Source organism: Vigna unguiculata, chromosome 2, assembly GCF_037176805.1.
Source record: "Vigna unguiculata cultivar grain cowpea cultivar isolate G323 ecotype 2 chromosome 2, ASM3717680v1, whole genome shotgun sequence".
In the NCBI taxonomy this organism is placed as follows: Eukaryota; Viridiplantae; Streptophyta; class Magnoliopsida; order Fabales; family Fabaceae; genus Vigna; species Vigna unguiculata.
In genome coordinates, this window is record NC_140793.1 from 17,338,899 (window position 1) to 17,361,820 (window position 22,922).

The 22,922-nt window shown below is 31.9% G+C and overlaps 1 protein-coding gene across 1 annotated transcript; it reads left to right on the plus strand.

Moving 5' to 3' along the window:
* Positions 1-9,431: 9,431 nt before the first annotated feature.
* On the plus strand, positions 9,432-12,113 carry LOC114166851 (uncharacterized). Its single transcript, XM_085669175.1, has 5 exons — positions 9,432-9,801; positions 9,896-9,987; positions 10,392-10,520; positions 10,818-10,905; positions 11,388-12,113. Coding segments are annotated over exons 1-5 (798 nt in total). The 5' UTR covers positions 9,432-9,799; the 3' UTR covers positions 11,875-12,113.
* The last annotated feature ends 10,809 nt before the right edge of the window (positions 12,114-22,922 follow it).

Sequence of the window (22,922 nt, forward strand, 5' to 3'; positions counted from 1 at the left end):
TGCTCACTTAAGCATCAAGTGCTAAACACCAATGGAAATCAAATTATCACTTCATCCCTCCTATGCATGCCTTCACTAATATGCCAATTATAAACACATGTCTAACCCCCAAAGAGCCACCCAATTTCATATACTCTTATACAATACCAACACCTCCTCCCACTAATAATCCCTGGAACTTAACTTCCATTGGTACCTACCCAGTTCTTTTACCTCTGAATCTTCCCACCAAAATCAGGTTTGATACCAATACACACCACCTTTCATATATTAAATAAAAACTACTACATGCTTTACCTATTATCTCATTATCTCTGCATAGAATCAAGTAACCAACAACAATATTCCAATCCTACAATATTCTCATTGCGAACCACACATTGCAGTTTTCACTATGATGACGCTTGGCAGGAAAGTGGGTATCGCCCGACAATGCATCCCATGCTGGGAATTTCTTAGAGTTTTTTAACACCTATTTGAACCCTAACACCCCAATCTCCCTTCCTTTCAGTAATTCCCACCCAATAACCTCTAGTCAGGTGTTTTACTGGCACATATAATCCATCATAATTCAATCTTATTGGGTTTCATCACATTTTATACCTCAATTACTCCTTGGACTCAAAATCCCCAAATTTTCCCAAACCCTAACACGCCTTCATGATCATACACATTTATTCATCCAATAGTTCAAAACACAGTACAAATCCACAATTCATAACATTCAACTCAACATTAAGGATCGTTTCCCCCCGATCAAAATCACTCTAGATTGCGTAACACTAAAAAATGAACCAAAATTGCATGAGTCGCCTAGCGGGCATTCATAACCGCCAGGCAGTTCCTGCCAAAACCCAAAAATTGGGTTATTTCATGGCATCAGGCGATTTCTGGCAAAAACCCAAAAATTTGGCACAATCACATGCGTTGCTTGGTAGGCCTTCAACATCGCCAGACGATTTCTGGATAAAATTCTAGAAATGTGAAGCGAATTCAGAAAGGAAGAACAATTACACATAAGCAGTTCATGCAATCAAGAATTTATTGTAAATATAATCAAACACGGTTTCAACTCCTCTAACTTGGATTCTTTTGCTCAATTTGCAAAATCCTAGAGCTCTTCTCGCACGGAAAATTTGCCTAACTTCAATATACCTCCTAGCCTCTTCTAAATTCTTCCTTTTTGGTGCTCTAACTTAGTCCTCACAACCATAGTTCAATCTCTGTGTCTACTCACTAAACCACTCCTCTATCATTCCTTTTTCAGCCTAATAAAACCCATTAAATAAAAAAAAATGATAATTAATTAATATACTGAGTGATGGCCATTCAAGTGCCATTATCAAGTGGTTTCCTAGCCCTTCCAGCTCCTTATGATGGTTAGGGTTTTCTGAACCTTCCCATTCATGAAAAAAAGAGTTTGACCCATTAAATAAAAAGGAAAATTAATTAATACATTGAGTGATTGTCATTCAAGTTCCATTATCATGTGGTTTCCAAGCCCTTCCAGCTCCTTATGATGGCTATGGTTTTCTGAACCTTCCCATTCATGACAAAAAGAACTTATTTATCGTAAGTCAAGGTTCAAACACACAACCACAAATTACCAAGCCATGTACAACCAACCAACCAATTCATGTTTTGTGAAAATTCATACACATCTATGATTTTATTATCACGCCTCATGGTCAAACATATCATAAAAATAATAAAACAATTAAATGAACACACTAATGGCATACACAAGACTTGAATCCAAGTCCTCTTAACACAACCAAGTACTCCCAATCACGTAAGCTAGTACTATTCCTTGTTATAACTCCCCGTATTAAATATTATAAAGATCTCATTACCTACATTTATATTAAATAAATATTTATTTATTTATCTAATTTTTTGGATCTTACAATAGTCCTACAAAGGAGTTCAAACCTGTGAAAGGGCTTAGACAAGAGAATTCACTAGCCCTCTTCCTATTTCTTATTGTGGTAGAAGGGTTAGCAAGAGTAGCGAGACAAGCTAAAAATAAAAGTTTATTCGAAGGGATTAAAGTGGGAAGGAGAGAGCTAAGTATTACTATGTTGCAATTTGTTGATGATACATAGTTACTCAACTTTATTGAAATGCGGCACTATGAATGTACTATTCTTTTATCTAGGTATACTTGTTAGCGAAAATCAAAGACGAAAGGAATTTTGGCAAGGCATGTAAAAAATTAGAAAGAGATTATATAGATGGAAAGGCAAACACATCTCATTCGTAGGAAGAGTGACTTTAATTAAATCAGTGTTATCTGTGTTAGGAATCCAAGTATGAGTCTAAGTCCCACATTGACCAGAAATGAGAAAGTAGAGCACTATATAAGAATAAAGACCCATAAACCCATTGCCTTAAGGTTTTGAGTTGAGAGTGGTGTTAGTGTCTTATGTGGTTAGGCTCAGATCTCATTGGTGTTACCTAACAAGTGGTATCAGAGCCGATGGTTAATACCGGCTCAGACGAGTACAGTATGGTCCTAGTATCGAAAGTCTTCCTGGCAAAGGTCCCAGTTAAGGGTTTCAGGTAAAGCGTGTCCCGTTAAGAATAACGGCGGTACAGAAAAGGGCAGAAAAGGAGTACTCGTGGTTGGGCAGCTTCCGCTGGAGGGGGAGTGTACCAATGTGGTTGAAGGGACTCACCCTTGAGGGGGAGATTGTTAGGAATCCAAGTATGAGTCTAAGTCCCACATTGACCAGAAATGAGAAAGTAGAGCACTATATAAGAATAAAGACCCATAAACCCATTGCCTTAAGGTTTTGGGTTGAGAGTGGTGTCAGTGTCTTATGTGGTTAGGCTCAGATCTCATTGGTGTTGTTCTCCCCAGTGAAACCCTCTCTGTAAAACCTAACAATCTGCCATGCCTCTATTCTTCATATCACTTTTCAAAATGCCAACTATAAGGAAAGAAATAGTTAAAATACAAATGGACATTATATGGGGATGGGGCCATGAGGGTAGAAAGATTGCATGGGTAAAATGGGAAACCATATGTAAACCCAAGGAAAAGGGAGGATGAGGAATAAAAAGCTTGAGAAGATTCAATAATGCCCTTCTAGGCAAGTGGAAATGGAGACTAGGAAAGGAGGAACAAGGTCTATGGAGTGATATCTTATTTTCAAAATAATGGTCATGGAAAGCCTTAAATGATAAAAAAATTACCATTTAGACTCGTGCTGGTGGAGGGAACTTAGGGAAGTATGTGGAAATGGAGAGTGGTAAGATTGGTTTGATAATAATATTACTTGGAATAATGGAGATGGAAGAAATTTTTTTTTTTTGGATGATACATGGATAAGATATTTACCTTTTAGGGATAAATATCCTACAATTTTGCCAAACTCAAACCAAAAGAAAGCAAGACTAATTGAGGTTGGAAACTAGTATGAAAATCATTGGAAATGGAACATAATATGGAGAAGATAGTGTTTGAATGGGAAAAACAAGTGATAAAAGAAATGTTGCAACACATTCAAGGGTGCACATTACATAAGGAAAATGAAGATAAATGGGTTTGGAGAGGAGGCACCATACAAGAATATACTTCTAAATCTACATATAAGAATATGCAAAATGGGACTATAGGGGATGAAAAGACTTTGGAATATTATAGAGTGTTAAAGCTTTACCCACAACTCACCTTTTTTAATGGAGAGTACTACATAATAGGGTAGCAACATAAGATAATCTATTTAATAGAGGAATTCTACTGGATAGTAGAAGATTTGTCAGTTGTGAAACTTATGATGAAGCAATATGGCACTTGTTTTTCACCTGTAGGGTGGTTACCCAAATTTGGAAGTTATGTGATTCTTGGATTGGAGTACTGTCAATACATCATAATAGAGCAAAAGGACATTTCCCGAGGTTTGATATGCTAGAACTTAGTTCTAAAGGAAATTTTGTGTAGAGAACAATGTGGGTGGCTATATTATGGGGTATGTGGACCCATAAAAATAATTTTATCTTTAGGAACTCTAAAATAGACGGTGAGGAAGTGTTCACATTAGTACAAATTAAATCTTAGGAATGGATCATAAGTAAGTACCCAAAAGCACCATTTTCATATTCTGATTGGTGTTTAAGCTCGATCACTTGCCTCAAATCTATGTGCTCAACATTTTATTGTTACTGAAGAGAGAAATTGGGTAGTTCTCTTGGTACATGAGTCAATATAAGTCCAAAGGGAAAGGTGGGAGTAGTGAAAATGGTGTAGCATAAAATTGTGTGGAATGCTAAAAGTAGAGATGCCAAAAATGCACTTGCTCTTATTCTTATAAAGATAAAGTGTTGTGTAAGAATATGTTGAGAACTAACATGCAGGTGGAACTTATGAGAAAGGAGTAAAAGATAAGAAGATCAAGATTAAACATCAAGCCAAGCGGGGTTAGGAAACTTAAATGAAATGCTCACAAAGGCGCTTTGCAACAAAGTTTGGCTGCTCTAAAATGTCCAATAGATCTAAAAGTTGGAACAAATATGTAGAGAATATGAATGTTGAAGACTATTCCTTTTGGGTCATTACATGTACGAGCTCTTTAAATATAGATGTGGGATGGTTTACTATATTGTAATTGAGCATCTGCATGATGGTATTAAGATATAGTGCTCATGTTAATGTGTTCTGTTACTCCTTAATGTTTTTAGTCTTTTGACTATTAAGGAGTTATAACATAATAATAACAATTATGTAGTGTTTTATGTAATCTTGTAGAAGTGTCAAGACATTTCAAATGTCTTGTTATATTTATTTAATTTTTTATTGTTGATAAAAAAAATATCTTTAAACAGAATCAAAACATTATCTTTTAATATTTTCGGACGTTTTCTTCTGTATTAACAATCTTAATTAATTTAAACGAATATGCAATTGATTAAAATGCTTTCTATAGTCATTCAAGACCCAAATAAGAAATTTTTTAACAAATTAACATTTTTTAATCAATTAAAAATTTCTTATCGACAATATAGGTTATAAAATGAATTAAAATTGCTTTCTAATAGTAATTATAATATCAAGCTGCCCAAGATGAAACTTACATGCAATCCTGAATGCAACACACACCCTAAACACATCTAAGTTCATACTTCAAGAAGTAAACTTTATCATGTCTTCCTTAGTTCCAAGAAAAGTTGAATTCATCAAATCTTGCTCAGCTTTAGCAACACCAACATAATTGACTATTTAGTTTAGTCACTAATCAAACATCAAGCCATGAATGTTGTATTAGTCCTAGAATTTTCCTCTATTTGTAAAAGAGTGGTCCACTAAGGTATACTCTCTAAGCCACCTTAGCTTACTTTATTTCAATTATTACATCTTGTCGAGCTTTTTTCATCCTTAGTCAGAAATTGGACCTCCATTGTCATATGAATTGTCCTTAGGTAGACTTGTTGGATTTTCATAATGATGTGAGGTCAAAACTAAAGATTCTCACTTTGTGCAACCAAGCTAACTATACTTTGTACTTGTTTATAAATAATTGTTCAAAGCATGAATATACTCGGTGATGCTGAAGACATGATATTAAACTACAAATGTCCAAAGCTTAAATCTGAGTTAGCATGATAACCGTTGAATAAACAAATATATCAACATCCAATAATAAACAAGTTAATAATAGTTGTTAGACACAAATTGACTTTTAGAGACTGATGTGTCATTCTTACCTTATTTTTTTTTCTCCTAAATAAATAAAATTCAAACACAGAAAATGCATGTTACATTTAAGTTAAAGATATTTCATTTTTTTAATAAAGTTATTCCTTTGTTACATATAACAACTATATTATAAAAACAATTATTATATATCCTTGAAATAAATTTATTACAAGACTTTTGAATCATACTTGATTAATCTATATCTGAATTAAAACACAACTATAGGAATTAATGCGCGATGAATTTTAGATATACCACCATCTGTAGTCATACATGAGAGCAATATGAACATTTTCAAATGAGTATTGTTAATGAATTTAAGTAAAATTATTTTAATAACGGGGTCTAAATTATTCAAATACTTTTGCATAAACTTAATAATAGTAATTTTCATGAATGATTCACTATTTTCTTTTATAATTTTACAATGTTAGCTTATAGCATATTTTTACTGAAATTTGCCTAAAAATCACACACATGCTTATTTAGTAACTTTTTAATTTGATTTTAGTTTTATTTCATAATACATCGATCAAAGTTTTTAATCACAGATAAAAAAATTTATGTGGTCAACTATCCTGAAACACCTGCAAAGAAAAAAATTATAGGATTAAGAAATTCTAACCCTCTCTTTTAAACCCACTAAAGAAACTTCACTACCCCAAGAGGGAGGGAGAGAGAGAGAGAGAGGGAAGAGAGGAAAATGCAAAAGTCCACTTAAAATTAGTTGTGTAAAATTAATCTTTGATTCTTTTCAAGTTGGCTTTGGATGAGCCAAACAACAGCATTCAGACCTATCAAATTAAAGCCTGTAATGAGTGAAGAAGCTATCTTGCATGTGACTTCCCTCCAAGAAAAAGCCAACATGCAACCACAATTGGATTGTTTTGGCCTTGTGTTAGCATTACAGCTAATGGATATAAGAAACCTAAGCAATTGTTTTTTGTAATTGTGTGCTTGCTATTCACGTGCCCTTCTTGTGCAATGTCTTGTTTTTATGCTTAAAATTAATATAATTTTGCCTATATAAAACAAACTTTGGAGTACGTTACAACCAAGGGACCAAATAAGATTAATCACATTGGACCATAAGAGAAGAAAATTTGAAAAAATAACTTTAAATCTAAAAAAACTCTACAAAAATTAGTTTGTAAAGTAAGATTTGTATTCACTTTTATATTATAAATTTGTCTTATCTTTGGTCGGCGTGGAAACTCATACACATCCTCTCACGTCAAGACATATATATCTCGAACGTGAGATCAAATATTAATAAGTGATCCAATAGTGGGTGATGTGATAGACCCATCAAATAATAAATTTCATCAGGATATATTTTTTTGATGACTTTGATTCGATCTTAAAAAGTGAATTTTAAATCTAATAATTCAACTCTACTAACTCAATTGTAAGATGATGTTTGCATTCATTTATATATTGTAAATTTGTTTTATCTTTAGTCGATGTGGATTTCTAACCGAAAATGTTACGAACAGAAGGAATTAACAATGAAATTTTGGGACTATCATGTATATGGTTTAAGACTATATAGGGACAAACCTGAATTCGTTTTTCACATTTAAATTATAGTTAGTTTGAATAACTACTTTTGTTTTTCACATTCTTGTTTAAGCTCTAAAGGTTAAATCAAATATGCATGACTTGAAAGATGAAGGAGGTTATCGGTTTTAACGAAATGTGACTGACTTCAATGTTTTTATTTATAAGGTGGTCCTTGATATTTAGGAGGTGTGAAAATTTGTATTTTCCGATATATCAACTTTAGAAGTACTTCAAAAAAGTTTAGGTGTTTAAGATATTTAAGAGTTAAGAATGGTAAAGATAGTAGTTATTAGATAACTGTAATCTATAATTTATGATGCATTATATTCAATTTGTGTATGATTATAATAGTTTATAATTTTTTGTTTTAGCAATATTATATATAATATAGAGTACACGTATAGTGTCTTATTTGCTTTAAAGCATATCACAGTATCATATAAACATCATATAACGGTGCATCATAACCTATAGTTATAAACATTATAAATGATTATACAAGATCATCATTCTTTCTTTATATATGTATACCGGTTGACACACTTATAATGTATATTTTTGGCAAATAAAAAACACAGCAGAGTTAAGCTGGAAAATGTGATAGTTTTGAAGTATTAATTGGATTCAATAGTATAGTCTCTATGTCACATTTGAATAACTAAGACATCATAAACTATGACTTTGGTATTAGCATATATTCCCTTGAAATAACTGAACAAAAAGAAAAAGCCAACACGGAGATACCTTTTCAGTGAAGAGAATGCATTTTAAATCAAATATAAAGTATAAAGAAAGAGTGAAAGAAACAATATATGTTGAGTTAGGAAAATTGAAATTCACTTGTTCACATCCATAAACCATGAACAGAAAAGGACTATGTGTATGTGATCTATGAGATATCACAACTTCCAAAGAATAAAACAACATGTGGGGTTGGCTCTATCAACCTAGATTGCAAAAACCCTAATGATAGATACTGATAGCAACCCTTCCTCGAAGCAAGTCGAAGTCCCCTGGATCAAATTTTAAACCCTTTCAGGAGGCATTGATCGATTGTGGACCATACATGGCCATTTTATCAGATATGTGCCCTTCTTTCAACACAAAAACCACACAAAATCTCTTCACCCTATATGCCTTGTCTTACTTTTTTTCTTAGTATAGATTTCATCTTTCATTCTTAAGCCTACCTTTATTGTTCAAAGATGTGTAAAGTGCATTTTATCTCATCCTTTGTGGGAGAACCATTCTCTTCGTAGCTATCATTTATTACTTTTTCATACGTTATTTTATTTACATAAATAATTCTTTAATTACAATATATTTGACCACTCGTTCCTTACTCTAGGGCAAGAAGGACCCAGATAGAGCCAGATATAGTAGTGGGTATAGAGGAGAGCCCGTGTTGTTGTTACATATTATAATATTAAAAATACAGATAAAATAATTATTATAGGTAGTATTAATTAACATAAAGACAACTTTTTTTCGGCATTTTTCGAAATCCTCTTCCAGGTCAATGGTTTCATTCTTCTCCTTAGTCCCCACCAAACTTGAAGGAACCAGCTTGATTTAATTCCGCGTACTGAAACGTAAAAAGAGAAATCATTATAATAAAATTTTAAATAATTTTTAGAATTTTATGGTGATCCCTCATAAGATCAAATACTTTTACTGTTTTATGTATATTTATTAATTTTTATAATACTTATTTCAAAATTAATACCAAAGATTGCAGTTGTCATTGTGGTTTGTAGTTGCTACTAGGGTTTATGAATTTTTTTAATGTTGTATCAGTGGTCAAATATAATAATTTTATAATTACTCTAATTATTGATGTATTATTTACAATTATGCACACTTTACCAGCACCTCACACTACAAATACTCACTCCATGTAATTTACAAAAGTTAAAACAGAAAATTAGATGTTGAATCTTTATTTATGTTTTCTTATAAAAAGGGAAAATGAAGGATGCATCTCACCATGAAGTGTCTATAGCATTTTCTCAACATTTCACACAACATTCAATCCGCCATTGTCAGTCAAGAGGTAAGTTTGACATTAGAATATTTATTATTTGTGATAAAATGTGAAAAAAGAAAATATGTGATTCAAAATAAGAGGAACCTTGGGGTGGTGTGAGATACTTCAACAGTAACACTGCGGCCGCAATTACTATAGCGGACAGTAATTTAGAAGTATGAAAACATTAAAAAGTTGTTTTACAGTCTGAATCCATAGAAGTTTTTTTTTTTTTTTTTTTCTTCATAGTCACGAGACGATGTTGTCCCTTTTTTAGTTTAATTTTATGTTTAAAGGGGAGAGAGAGTTGGCAGAGGAACTGATAGAGAACTTTCAAACCTTTTTTTATCTTGCACCATCACTCACAGCTGATAGCATCTATATATGGCAGTCTCAAACTGAAGTGTTCTACAAAATGCTTTAGTCTTATCTTCCCATCTGAAACAAAGTGTTTGCCCCACTGCACCCGAACGTCTCCCTTTTATTTTTTTCTGTCTCTCTCTGTCGGCATCATGTAGGTCTTCCCCTTCACATTTCTCATTCACTATCTTCTCTAACTGTTGAACTCACATCATATTCTCTCTCTTCACTTTGTTGTTGCTTAACAGGAGACCAGAAAATAACCCTTTGGATCTCAACAACTTTCCCGATGAGTACTCCAGAGATGGCAAACAACTCTTCCAAGACACTTTCTCATCCGGTAATGTTTTTTCTTTTTCTCATTAATCATTATATATACCGCATGCATGTTACTATAAAACTTCAAAACAACATAAAACTTCTACTGTTTTTGGGTTTTCCTTCTGGGTATTCAGCTTAATGTTTTTCTGGGTCAGTAAACAAAATTGGAACAAACCCCCATATCTTTTTCAGGTTTTCTTCTTATTTACTTTTCCCTCACCCAGCTCTTTCTTTGCCTCATTTTCTTTCTGCAAACAAAATAAAATCCATGAGAAGGAAGGGTTGCAAAAAGAAGTTAGGTTTAAATGTTGATTTGTTGGGTTTTTCTCTTTTTTCTTTTTAATTTAACTAGTTTATTCATGGTTTGGATAATGGGGGGAAGTTGGATCTCATCAATATTGTTAAATTGGCTTGGTTTTGCAGAAGGATACCAGAGAAACAAAGACGTGTTGAAGGATGATGAGAGTGAGAAGGTCTACGAGTGTAGATTTTGTTCACTCAAGTTCTGCAAATCACAGGCTCTTGGGGGACACATGAACCGCCACCGCCAAGGCTAGATATAGCTGCTATCTTCATAACTTTTGTTGTTTTATATCTTTTTACCGTTTCCCCAGGAAAAAAAAAAAAACACTTCTACAAACCTTAATATAACAGTTTTTGAACATTTATTGATTAAAAGAATGCATGGTTGTTGATGATTTGACCACGAGGCGTGGTCGTTTCAATCATAAAATTGAAGGCTGGATTGCTGAAATTGTTGAGATGGAAATGGTTGTACTTGTTTTGAATAAAAGAAAATTGCTTTTGTTTCCTTATTTGATCTGATGCGTGTGTGAGTCTGTTGTGCAGAGAGGGAAACAGAGACACTGAACCATGCTCGTCAGCTGGTCTACCGTAACGATCATAACCTAAGCCCTCAACCCGCCCCCAACCTAGGGTATGTATACTCACCATTACTCCAACTCACTACTATTCTTTTATTAGTCCTTTTCATGTATTCTTGTGAACTGGTCCACCGTTTTATCTCTCATTAACCATGTCTAGTTTTAAGGAAATTGTTTGATGAATAATTCAAACATTGTTTTCACATCCCTAGGTACATATATTGTCTCTATCAAGATAATAATGATAAAATATAGTCTCCTATGACATCAACTATATTAGAGCATGCTGTTAGACTTTAGAGAAACAATAAAGAAAGTAAGAATAATGGAAAATTGCGCATGATAATTACATAAATTTTTAGTTAATATTTTAAATTTAGAAAATGTTAATAAAAAATGAATAAAATATATAAAGTTAGAGGTCATTAATTGATTCACATCTCGGATTTAAGAAGAAGCGATAAAAACTGACCTGCTTTTTATGGTTTTTTGTCTCTTGCAAAAGTGAATTATAACGATGCCTCAACTGTTTCAGATGCTGTCAACCAATAGCATCAGGGGGCTATCGTGCTGCAAGTAGCATGGGAGACCCAACAATGCATGCAAGGTTCCCAAGATACATGTCGGGTTCGGGTTCGGCTTCATCTTCGTTCCATCTACCGACTCCACCACCGCCGCAGCTGCAACTGCATCAACCATCTCACCATCTCTTGATAGCCTCACCTCCGGCACCACCACCACCACTTTCTTTTCCAGCAGCGCCGTATTCCCACCACCATCATGCGGTGGTGAACGACTACTATGTGGGTCATGTTCTGGGCAGCAGCACCAAGAATCACGCCCTGAATGACTGCACTTGCATTGGGGCACCCGTAGGACAAGCATTGGTGGGTGGTGGCAAAGACAGGTCACTGCAGAATCCTCAGGAGGAGACGTTGAATTGGGGAAGGGGCTACTCAGGAACACAGCAGCTATTGGATACTCCTTCAGCGATCAATCGGTGTCACGAAGGGTTTCAATGAGTGGTGACGATTTTATTATGCATCACAAAAGACATGCTATTCAGATAGAGAGAGACTTAACGAACTGACACATGGGGTCATGAAGGGGAAAAGAAATAGAGAGAGAAGTGGGTTTTGCTTTCATACTTAATTAATGGACACAGCTTTTGAGCTCATGGATAGGCTCAGCTACTTTGGCTTCAAGCTCTTCGCCAAATTTCAACTCTTTACTTTTATTGTTGTTGTATCTGCTATGTATGAGAAGCAATAAAATGTTAATTGCAAGTTCTAAACTCTACACCACCACCAACCTCAACAATTGCTTTCCTTATTTTTATTATTAACAAGAAAACTGTTAAGTAAAAATAAATAATGAAAAGATAAGAAATAAAACAAATTTTAAAGTACTTTTTTTGTCAAAGAAAACTCTCTAGAGTTCCCTTTTAGAGAAATGATTCTAGAAGTGTCTTTAGTTATGATAAGTACTCTGATTTATATAACGGTTATTTTGTTTGAATACATAATATTCACCCATTGTATATATTTATTGAAATATAAAAATAATTTAAACAAAAGATATTTTTTTTAAATTATAATTTATTATAACTAATATTTTATATTATTATATCTAATTTCGTAAAGATTATCAATGTTTTAGTAAATATTTTTAATAAGAATTTCGTTAGCAATTTAAATACATCAAATCATACAGTTTATAAAGTAATTTATTGAATATCCATATAAATTATATTATTCATCTTCATTGATATTTTTTAAAATGGAGAATGATTCATTTTTCTTAGTAACCATTGAAGGTATGTATCCAATTTATAGTATATAATCATATTAATATTGTGAGCGATTTTAAATTGATGTTATCAATATGAAGAACCAAAAAACCATGATCTTCTCTTTTTCGTCTTTTATCCATGGATGTTTTAAGATGAAAATTAAAGTATATAATTAGTAAACAAATAACAATTTAAGAATTGAAGAAATAACCTAGTTTAAAAATTAAAGTTACACTAATTGGATTATACGACAGATAAATTCAATTAATTTTATACAAATTAGAAGAAACAACAATAAAAATTTTTATTTTTCAACAATATTTTTATGGTTAGACTTATAAGTTATTCAAAGTTACTTCGATCAAATGTAAATGGATTGACACCACAAAAACATAAGGAGTTTAAAAGGATCTATGGGTTTCGCTTGTATTAATTTTTCACCATTAATTCACATTTGAGATTGTGAGGAGCATGATCCATATATTGAAGCATCTGGTGTACTTGAAAGAGTGTGTGAACAACCAGCAACAAATCATATATTATTCCCTTTAAGTTTTGAAAGATGGTCGGTGGTGCCAGATACTTTTACAAGGATAATGTGTAGGAAAGTGCACTAAAGCTAATTGAAGCTATACTAAACATCTATAATGTTATTTCTTTTATTCAATATAAATTTGGATTAACATTTGTATTATTTAAGACTCAATTTTGTTTCAAGATAAACGAACACTTGACGAAAAGGGGATGTTATGTTTAAAATTAGAAAAGTGTGGAGGGAGTATAGATGTAATTTTTGGAATGAGTTTTATGATCACTTCTGAGTAGAAATGACATTATTAAGAATTGTTTAGAGGGTTTTAATATGGATCGATAAGCTTTTTTTTTTTTGTTTTATTATCGCCTCAATTATTCAACCATGGTACAACCTTTTTAATTAGTATATTTATATAAGATTCACTTTAAATTTGCAAAATCTGATGCAGTTTTATTTTATAGGAATTGTTTAACAAAAATAGATATATAAGGAAAAGACAAACTATTCCTAATATTGGTGGTGCTATGTCTTTACGAAGAAGAAGGAATAATTTGGTAATTTTTACTCATATAGTTCTTAATACTAATATTGATACTAATAGTGATATGATTTTTTTAACTTACAAAATGTTTTCATGGAATATATAGAAAATGGAGACCGAAAGAAATATTAGCAAAGCTTAAATGTGGAAGGTAACTTACAAGTAACATGATGATTTCTTTTACTTTTTTATGAATGAAAAAAAGGGGAGAATTGAAGAGAGATAAAAAGGAGAAATGTGTAGTGGCATTTCTTAGATTTTTGTTGGAAAATTTATTGTCATTTGGTATATTTGCACACTACAAGAATGTTGGCATTTCGTGTTCGCAAAAATGGGACACCAAAAATTCAAAGCTGACCGTGACAACAAGATGGCGTTGATCCTGTGACGATGATGTGAACCATGCTAATGCATAGGATGCAAAGCCATTTTTCATCAGCCAAATGGGGGAAGCATAGTTACTTCTTCATTATCGTTGGCTTGACCGATGTGAATGCATTAAAAAATATAATAATCAATTTTTGTTGCATCGGTCAAGCCCACACAAAATACAAATATATTAAAATATTTCAAACACATTCGTCAACTTAGCCCACCCCTGATGCAACACAAACTGGGAATATTGTTTAATATTTGATGTATTAGCATCGGCATACCATCAACTTTGCCCTGCAAATGTATATTATTATGAAAATGAAAATTTGTTTCAAAATATATCCCATAACCTGTTTTAGTGCCTATTCATTATTTCAAGTATTGCAGCATATCATTTAATTCATTTAGAACTGAAATTACAAACACAAAATTATGAGACATTGTTACTTAGCTAATTAGAACACAACACAAGTCCTAGACAAACATCTAAGTTTAAGTTACATCCAAGACCAAGATAAACATCCAATTACACATAATACATCCAACTCCAACATAAACATAATACAAGTCCAAGTTTGATCATTTATACATTAGTAAGCATAATTTCAATATTATTAGCCCTCCTTAGATCTACCTAAAATAAATAATACAATCACACAAGTTATTGATAAGTTGTTAACAAGGAATCAAATAAAAATCAAGCCAATGAGTTTATGCTAGCTTTAAGAATACCAAGAAAAAAATTGCACCGATATAAGCTTACAATTCATCAAATATACAATATCAAAATTTTAAATTATGGAATAATCAACTACCTCCAAGTCATGAAAATAAACTTGATTCAACCTTCTAGTTTTTGCTTTGATTCTTTATGAATTCTTGGTTAGGTTAAAATGAAAAAAAAAAAAACTAGTTTGTTAAATGAGAATATGAGCTTTCAAATAAGAACTTCCTATTATAAATTTTACAATATAAGGAGAAGATGAAGACACTTTAAGCTTGGAGAAAATAGAATATGCTAATTAGGTCCAACAAATAAATACACTAACTGTATTGGCATTGAATCAAAAAATGAAAGTGCCTTTTTATTGAAAATTAAAGTAAAGGTGCTTTTGGCAACATTAAATACAATGATTTCGTTTAAAAGATTATTTAACTTCTTAACCAATGTAAGTAGGCCACTATTAAACCATTAGTCAGTTTATCTTTTCATACTCGTTTTCAAGAAATGTACTTAATAATCTTTCTCTCCTAGAACCCCTCAAGATTCCACCTGGCAAAAATACAAAGCACTAAAGTTTAATATAAGAAATGGTATAAATACACACCATAATAATTGAATCAAGATTCAAATCATTGATTGAAAAGCCTATTTTTCGAACTCTTGATCAAACTATTTCATGAATCTAAAGTTCATTACCAGTAATAATAATAATGATAATAGTAAAATAACATGCACAACTAACATTGAATATGAAAGCACAAATTCATGATCAATAATAATAAGACAAATCTATTAACAATTTAACATGAAGAAACATATCAAAAGTCAATACAGAACCCTAACCAGCTAGAAGAACAATTTCTTCTAGCAACAAAAACAAAACTCAATCACACAACAACCCACTTGGTGAAAGTTATCTTTGTATCCACACTAGGTTTTTCAAATCCCCTTTTATCATAAAACACATAGAGGAGCTCTAGCAGTCACAACTATAAACCTTTGAATGAAAAGTTATTTTCAAAATAGGTCTCCTATAACAATATAAACTTCTTATGTGAAAATAAGGTCAAGAATCTGAAGTGTCAAGTCACAATTGCCAGATATAATAAATTATTTACTAATGATAATCGATTATCACATAAATTTTTCTTAAAACATTTTTCACTATGATAATCGATTAGTAGGAGTGGTTAATCAATTATCAGAAAGACTTTTCTAAATAACTTGATTTAAATTAGATAATTGATTATGATAGAGTTTTTTGGATAAACAAAATCTTTCTTGAGTGATTGTTGTGCATGTTGTTTTATGACTCTCTAAGATAAGTCCTACAAAAAATTTATTCACTAATGTATGACTTATTACAAAGGCTTAATCAAATACATAATCAAAATACAAGTCTTCCAATATCTTTTGCCATCACTTTAATTTCTTGGATTTGTTTTTATCATCATCAAAATTTACTCTTGAAGAATGATCTCCATCATCTTCTTTTGCCAACAAAAAGATTTATTCTAATTTTACCTTGATACTATGATATGATTGATCAAAACATGTTCTCTTCTAGTAAATGATATTTTGATTGGCTTTGTCATCATCAAAAAAGGGGAGATTCTTAAAGTAGATAGACATCTTTAAGCAAATAGAATTTTGATGATATTAAAAGACTTAATCTACCAAATGAGGTGGGTTTTTTTTATTAGAAGTAAAACAATGTTAGATGAGTAATAAAGAACGTCTAATTGATATAATCAACTAAAGTGATTAATGAATTTGTTTTGTAGATCAAAATACATAATTTGAACATGTGTTTTGATATGTTTAATCATTGTTATAAGTATTAACATAAGTTGGAAGTTTGGCATATGCAATAGGAAAAGTAATAGGCTAAGCTTTAGAAAAAAAGGAGTCTAAGAAATATATGAGTCAGTGTATTAGATGAGTACAACTTAAAAGAAAACACCAAGTAAACGCATTAAACAACTTGGGTCGATAGACGACCAAAGTCAATAAATGACATAAGGTGCATTAGTTTTTTATTTAATGAGTCAGAATGCGTTGTGTTAATTGGCTACGTGGTTTCATTCTTTAATCTCTAACTGATAATTTAAATTGTGATATTAAGTCTTAGTGGTGAGGTGACCCAATATAAATTCTTGGTGTGTTTTTCTCTCTTTACTCTTTTACTTTGAATATTTTATGTACATGATAATCGCTTGAATTTGTTCATAAACTCTACGCATCACCCCCTTCTAGAGCCACATCACACCAATAAATTTTTTCCATCACTAACACAAAATATGTTTTTAACATATGCTATTTTAGGCTGCTTACATCTATTACAGGTCATACGTAACTGTGGAAGACATAAATTTATGACAGGTAAAATACCATATGTAAATTTACGTCTGGTGCATATATAACAACATAAATTTACATATTTACATTTGTTGTAGAGGCAACATATGTAAATTTGTGATATATATATATATATACATATATATATATATATATATATATATATATATACACACACACACACACACATAAAATAAGGAAACACTATAAAAATTTTCAGAATATTTTAAGTAGTACAGTATCTCAAATAAATCTATAAAGTTTAAAAAAGTGTGTGAAAATACTAAGAAAAAATAATACTATGAATGGTGGAATTTTTAAAACTGTATACCCCATTTCCGACAACTTTCATTTTTGGAGAGTCTCCATCTGAGGTCCGTAGCAAAAGTCACGAATATTTAAGTTTTTAACCACTAAATCTTGGAAATTCTAAATCTGACTAATATCGTAGATGTGAACACTCTACATTTGAATACAACCTAATAGAAGTTTTCACAAAAAAAAATTGAGTCATAAATTATTTTCTAACCTTTTTTAGTGAATTTTACAAATGAGGATCATATGGGTTAAGCTAAAATAGTCACACACAAGGTAGAAAAACTAACCTCAATGGCAGAAAATGCAATCTTAGGCACACAACAATGGCTATCACGCACATAATGCTTCAGTTTGCTTCACATTTGAGGGTTTATATTCGAGCAATGAAGAAAGTGAAGGAAAAAGTAGCGTATTAGGATTTCCTTAAGAAATTTATGTCTGACCTATAAGCATAACGTCTTATTTGTATATGTCAAACATAAATCGAGAGACATAATAAACATATTTTTTGTTAGCGCATAACTCTTAAAGATTGAACGCGTCAATGGTATTTTGACTTACCCAATAACTCAGTTGACTGTTATAAAATGTTGATTGACAAATTCAATGCTCACTTTGAAACAAGTTGCCATTATGTCACCATGTTCATTACTATGAATAACTTTATATAAGGAAATATTGACTCTTTGAGAGCATTTATGGAGATATTTGTGGAAGTATCCTTTAATATTTTTAATCAGATACTCGACTTGAAAAATCACACTTTGATGATCAACCTACAAACTAAACTTCCCTTGGAAAAGTTGTGCATTGAAGCTCTTAACACTATTCATGATGTAAGAGCTTAAACCCCTAAATACATCCTTGTTGAGGAAAGCACGAAGCTCAAACAAAAAAAGAGAATTCACTCAACAAAGAACCCATTATGGCTCCTAACAACTTTGCTATAAACTTCAAGGAACAACAAATGATCTAATATGATTTATATACACCTCTTAATTCAAACAAAAAAGATAAGGACAAACTAATCTCAAGACAAATGGAAAATTCTTTGAACTAACCAAGCTTCTTACAAAAACTATTTATCTTCTCTCAAGGAAGGAAACTGCACAAAAAAGCTTAAGGAGGAAATTAGTACTTTTATGACTTTTGGAAGAACAAAAGATTGCTTAAAATTAATTCATATCTCATTCATCAAAATGGCTTTGTATAAGAAGTAATGAAAGCTATTTATAAATTTGGGAAGCTTCTTTTGTACTCTAGCCTATGTGTGGGACCAATAGCTTCGTTGAATAAAAATTATAGACCTTTTTATGACCAAAATTTTGAGCTCATTAACCTACCTCTTGCAAGAGATGTGGGACTTCTACATGATGCTCTCTTCACTTGCTTTGGATGCCTTTGTACTCTTGAATAGGATGCCTCTTCTTCTCCCAAATGGAGATCCATAGTTGGCCTACATTGAAACCCGCATTTATTTTCATGTCTACTTAAAGAAAACTTAAGAAATTACAAACAAACATAAATCACTTACAAATATTTACAAGATGAAGATGAAGAAGATTTATATTCTATTCTCCAAATGAAAAGATTCACCTTTTTTAAAGCTTCCTCTTCTTTAATCTTCTTAGCCAATACCCTTATGGTTGGAAGGCCTCTCATAATAATGTCACAAAAAGCCAATTAGAAGTGCTTAATTTCAAAGAGAAGAAAAATAATGACAATACTTCAGAGAGTTCTAAGAAAAAGAAAACTAGAAAAAAAAAGTTTAGAAACTAGCATAATAAATGAAGTCCTAAGGAATGATTCTAGATTTGATTAACAAAAGAAAAAAAATTTCAATCAAACAACAAAACACAACAATACTTGCAAATCTAGTATGTGTGCCACTAAACACTACAAGAATTTGTGCAATTAAAAACGAATTTTTAACAATAGAAATAAAGTTGTATGTATACCTAAAATTACCATTGAATTTTAGAATTTAAAATACTAATATCTATCAATAATGAATCTATTATTAAAATTTGTCAGGTTAGCTTTGTTAGTAAATTATAATTTGTATTACTGACAAATACTTTTGTAGGTAATATATCCGACAATCAATTCCTTCAGTATGTTGATCTTCAGTTTCTGACGGATTTTACAAACGATGAATTATAACTCCATAAAGTCCAATAAAAAAATGAGTCTGGAAGAATATTGACAAAAGATTGTAGTTACTCATGTTGAGGGACGACATAAGAGAGGAACCAATGATAATAATTGTCTAGTTTCAGAGTAGCCTGAATTATGTATAAATTAGAGATAAAGTTGAATTTTGTCCTTATAATGATTTGAATGAATTGGTTCAACTATGGGAGGGTAGAATAACAATTGAAAAGGAAGGCTACCACTAGGAAGGACTATCAGACCACCTCTTACCCTAAGAAAAAGTCCAAGAGAGAGGGTTACCCTTTCAAATCTAAATATGAAGGGTCATAAGAAAGGGATAGAGATAAAATAAAAAACAAGTATAGGGAGCCTTCCGAATTTGTGGTCATCTACTTTGATGATATTTTTGATTTACAATAAAGGCCTAGATGAGCATCTCAGCCATCTTAGACAACTCTTAATTATTCCTAGGGACCGTTACCTATTTGCCAACCTTGACAAATGCACCTTTTGCAAAGACAATGTTATTTTTCTTGGATTCAAGGATGGAAAAGATGGAGCGCATGTGGACCTTGAGAATATAAAGGCTATCCAAGAATGACCCACCCACAAGACAATATTAGAAGTTAGGAGCTCTCATTTGTTAACTAGGTTTTACAAGAGATTTGTCCATGACTTCTCTACTACAATTGTTGCTCTCATCGAACATGTTACGAAGGATGTGCCATTTGTATGGGGTGAAGAAAAATAATAAAATTATTTTGAGACTGAAAAATAAATTCACCTATGCAACCATTTTAGTTTTGCGTGACTTTTCTAACATCTTTGAACTAAAGTGAGATGATTTTGGGGTTGGAATAGGTGTTATGTTAATTCATAGTGGTTATCCCATTCCATATTTTAGTGAAAAACTAGAAGACCCACCTTGAACTATCTCACCTATGATAAAGAGCTCATATGTGGCCTCAAAACCCAAGAACATTACTTAGTAACTAAGAAATATATCATGAACACTAATAATGAGTTACTTCAGTACTTGAGAGGCCAGGGAAAGTTGAACAAAATACATGCTAAGCGGGTGAAACACTTACAAAAGTTTCCATATGATATCAAACAAAAAAGGGGAAATAGTAATATTGTAGTTGATGCTTTGTCTAGAAAACACAAATTACTAGTTTATTTGGGTTCTTAAATTTTAAGGTTTGATAACATAAAGGAATTGTATAAGCATGAGGAAACATTTGAAAGTAGTAGGGGAGGCCTCATGGGCCAACATGGGGTTGATAAAACCTTTACTATTTTGAAAAGAAAATTTATAGGCCTCACATGAGTGTGGAGGTATTCTAAATGCAAACTTTACTTGCAAGTTAAGTCTAAAATAATGCCTCATTATTGCAACATAAATTACGACGAGACGAAAAAGCAAAAAGAAAGAGCTTAGAAATTGAGATTTGGAGTCACCATCAAAGTTTATTTTTGAAAAACTATGGAAAACAATAAAGATAAAACATGTCTACGAAACCGGATTTTAGGTCTAGGAGTCAGTTACGTGGAAGGAAGATATTAGGATCCTATAATGCTCGCCTAAAGGCGATACCTTTAGTTAAATGTGGTAAATAAATGTGATTTTTTCAAAATATTTAATTTTCCCCAAAATAAGAATGAAAGATTGTATCGAAAGACACAACAAATATTTTTTTTGGGCCCGACAAGTATGTACCTCAGTCTTATGTATTTCCATTCACAATGGAAAATCAGGATCCCACATAGTTTTAAAAAAATATTTGTTTGAAAATTTTTAACTTTTTAACTTTTGCAAATTTTCATATTTTTTTTTCGATATTTTTGAATTTCGAAAGATACCATGATAGCCTCCTCCTTAAGATAGGATGGGCCAAAGCTTGAAATGGTGGTAATGGAGGTGATAGGATATGCAAAAGCTTGGTGAAAGGTGGTGGAAACTCTCAGTTTTTGAGGTTGTAATGGTAGAATGAAGGTTATTTCTCTAAAAGAGGTTAGGGTAACTCTAGAGAAAGAGGTGCTAGAGAGACTTCAGGGGATGCTCTATCAAGTGACTAAGAGACAAGTTTATGGCTAAAAAATAATTGTGGTAGCATAAGCATCTCAAAGTGAGAAATACATAGGGAGACACCTCTATTTATAGAATAAGGTGTTTGCAAAATGGTCCAAAATCCTAGAATGCTAACATGCACAAAAACCTTAAAAATGCTAGCTTGGTAAAGAAGAGCTTGACATGTAGCACTCCTCACTCTCAAAAAAATGAACTACTAATTTCTTGTATGTGGAAAGCTAGTTTATGAAAAGCCTCTCCAATAGGACAATGACACATGACCATTACCTTTGTAAGAGAAACCTCCATTATGGCCTTGTCATATGGCATGTGTGGGGCGCCCTTCCTAATCTAGTTAGATTAATATAATTAAAAGAGTTGCTTAAGTAGGGAGCATCGTAGACGCATATGATGTTCCCTACTTAAGCAAGATTGTTTTTAAAACTCTATACTAGTTGGCCCTAAATGCAAGGCCTTCAAAGAAAATCCTACACTACAAGACCTTTAGTACAAGGTCTAAAAATGCTTCATGATGACCCAAGAGAATAGGAGCTTAGCTTCTCCTTGTTGAGAGGATGCTAACTCTTCTTGACATTGTTTGGCCATGCTTCTTGTGATAGGATCCTTGGTTAGGGGTGTGCCATCGTACCAAGTACAAGGATGATGCAAACAGTCATATGATTACTCATACCATTATTTAAAATATCAGATGATGCGGGCAACCATTCAAATATCTAAATGAATGAAATGAAATGATATTTTTAAGTTATTTTTGAAAAAGAAAGGTGTCGAGTACTAAGGTAACATGTGTGGTCACACAAACACTTATATCTTTATTTTAAGAATATTAGACAACGTGGATAACCATAAAAATATCAAAAGAAAGAAATGCGAAAAATAATTTTGTGGTAATTTTTATGGGAAAAAAGTATATACTATTACACGATGCATCTATACATTCTTATTTTACTACTAATTTACAAATATAATTTAAACTAAAGTATAAAACCATGATAATAAAAATTACTTACAATAGTATACATTCAACATATTAAATCTAGTTATTAAATTTAAAATGAGAGAGCCACATCATATATCATACATATATTACAATATTAAATTCAAAGTGGGACACACACTATCCAATAAGCATGAATCAAGTGCATGTAATGTAATATGAAGTATTCCTACGAATTGCACCG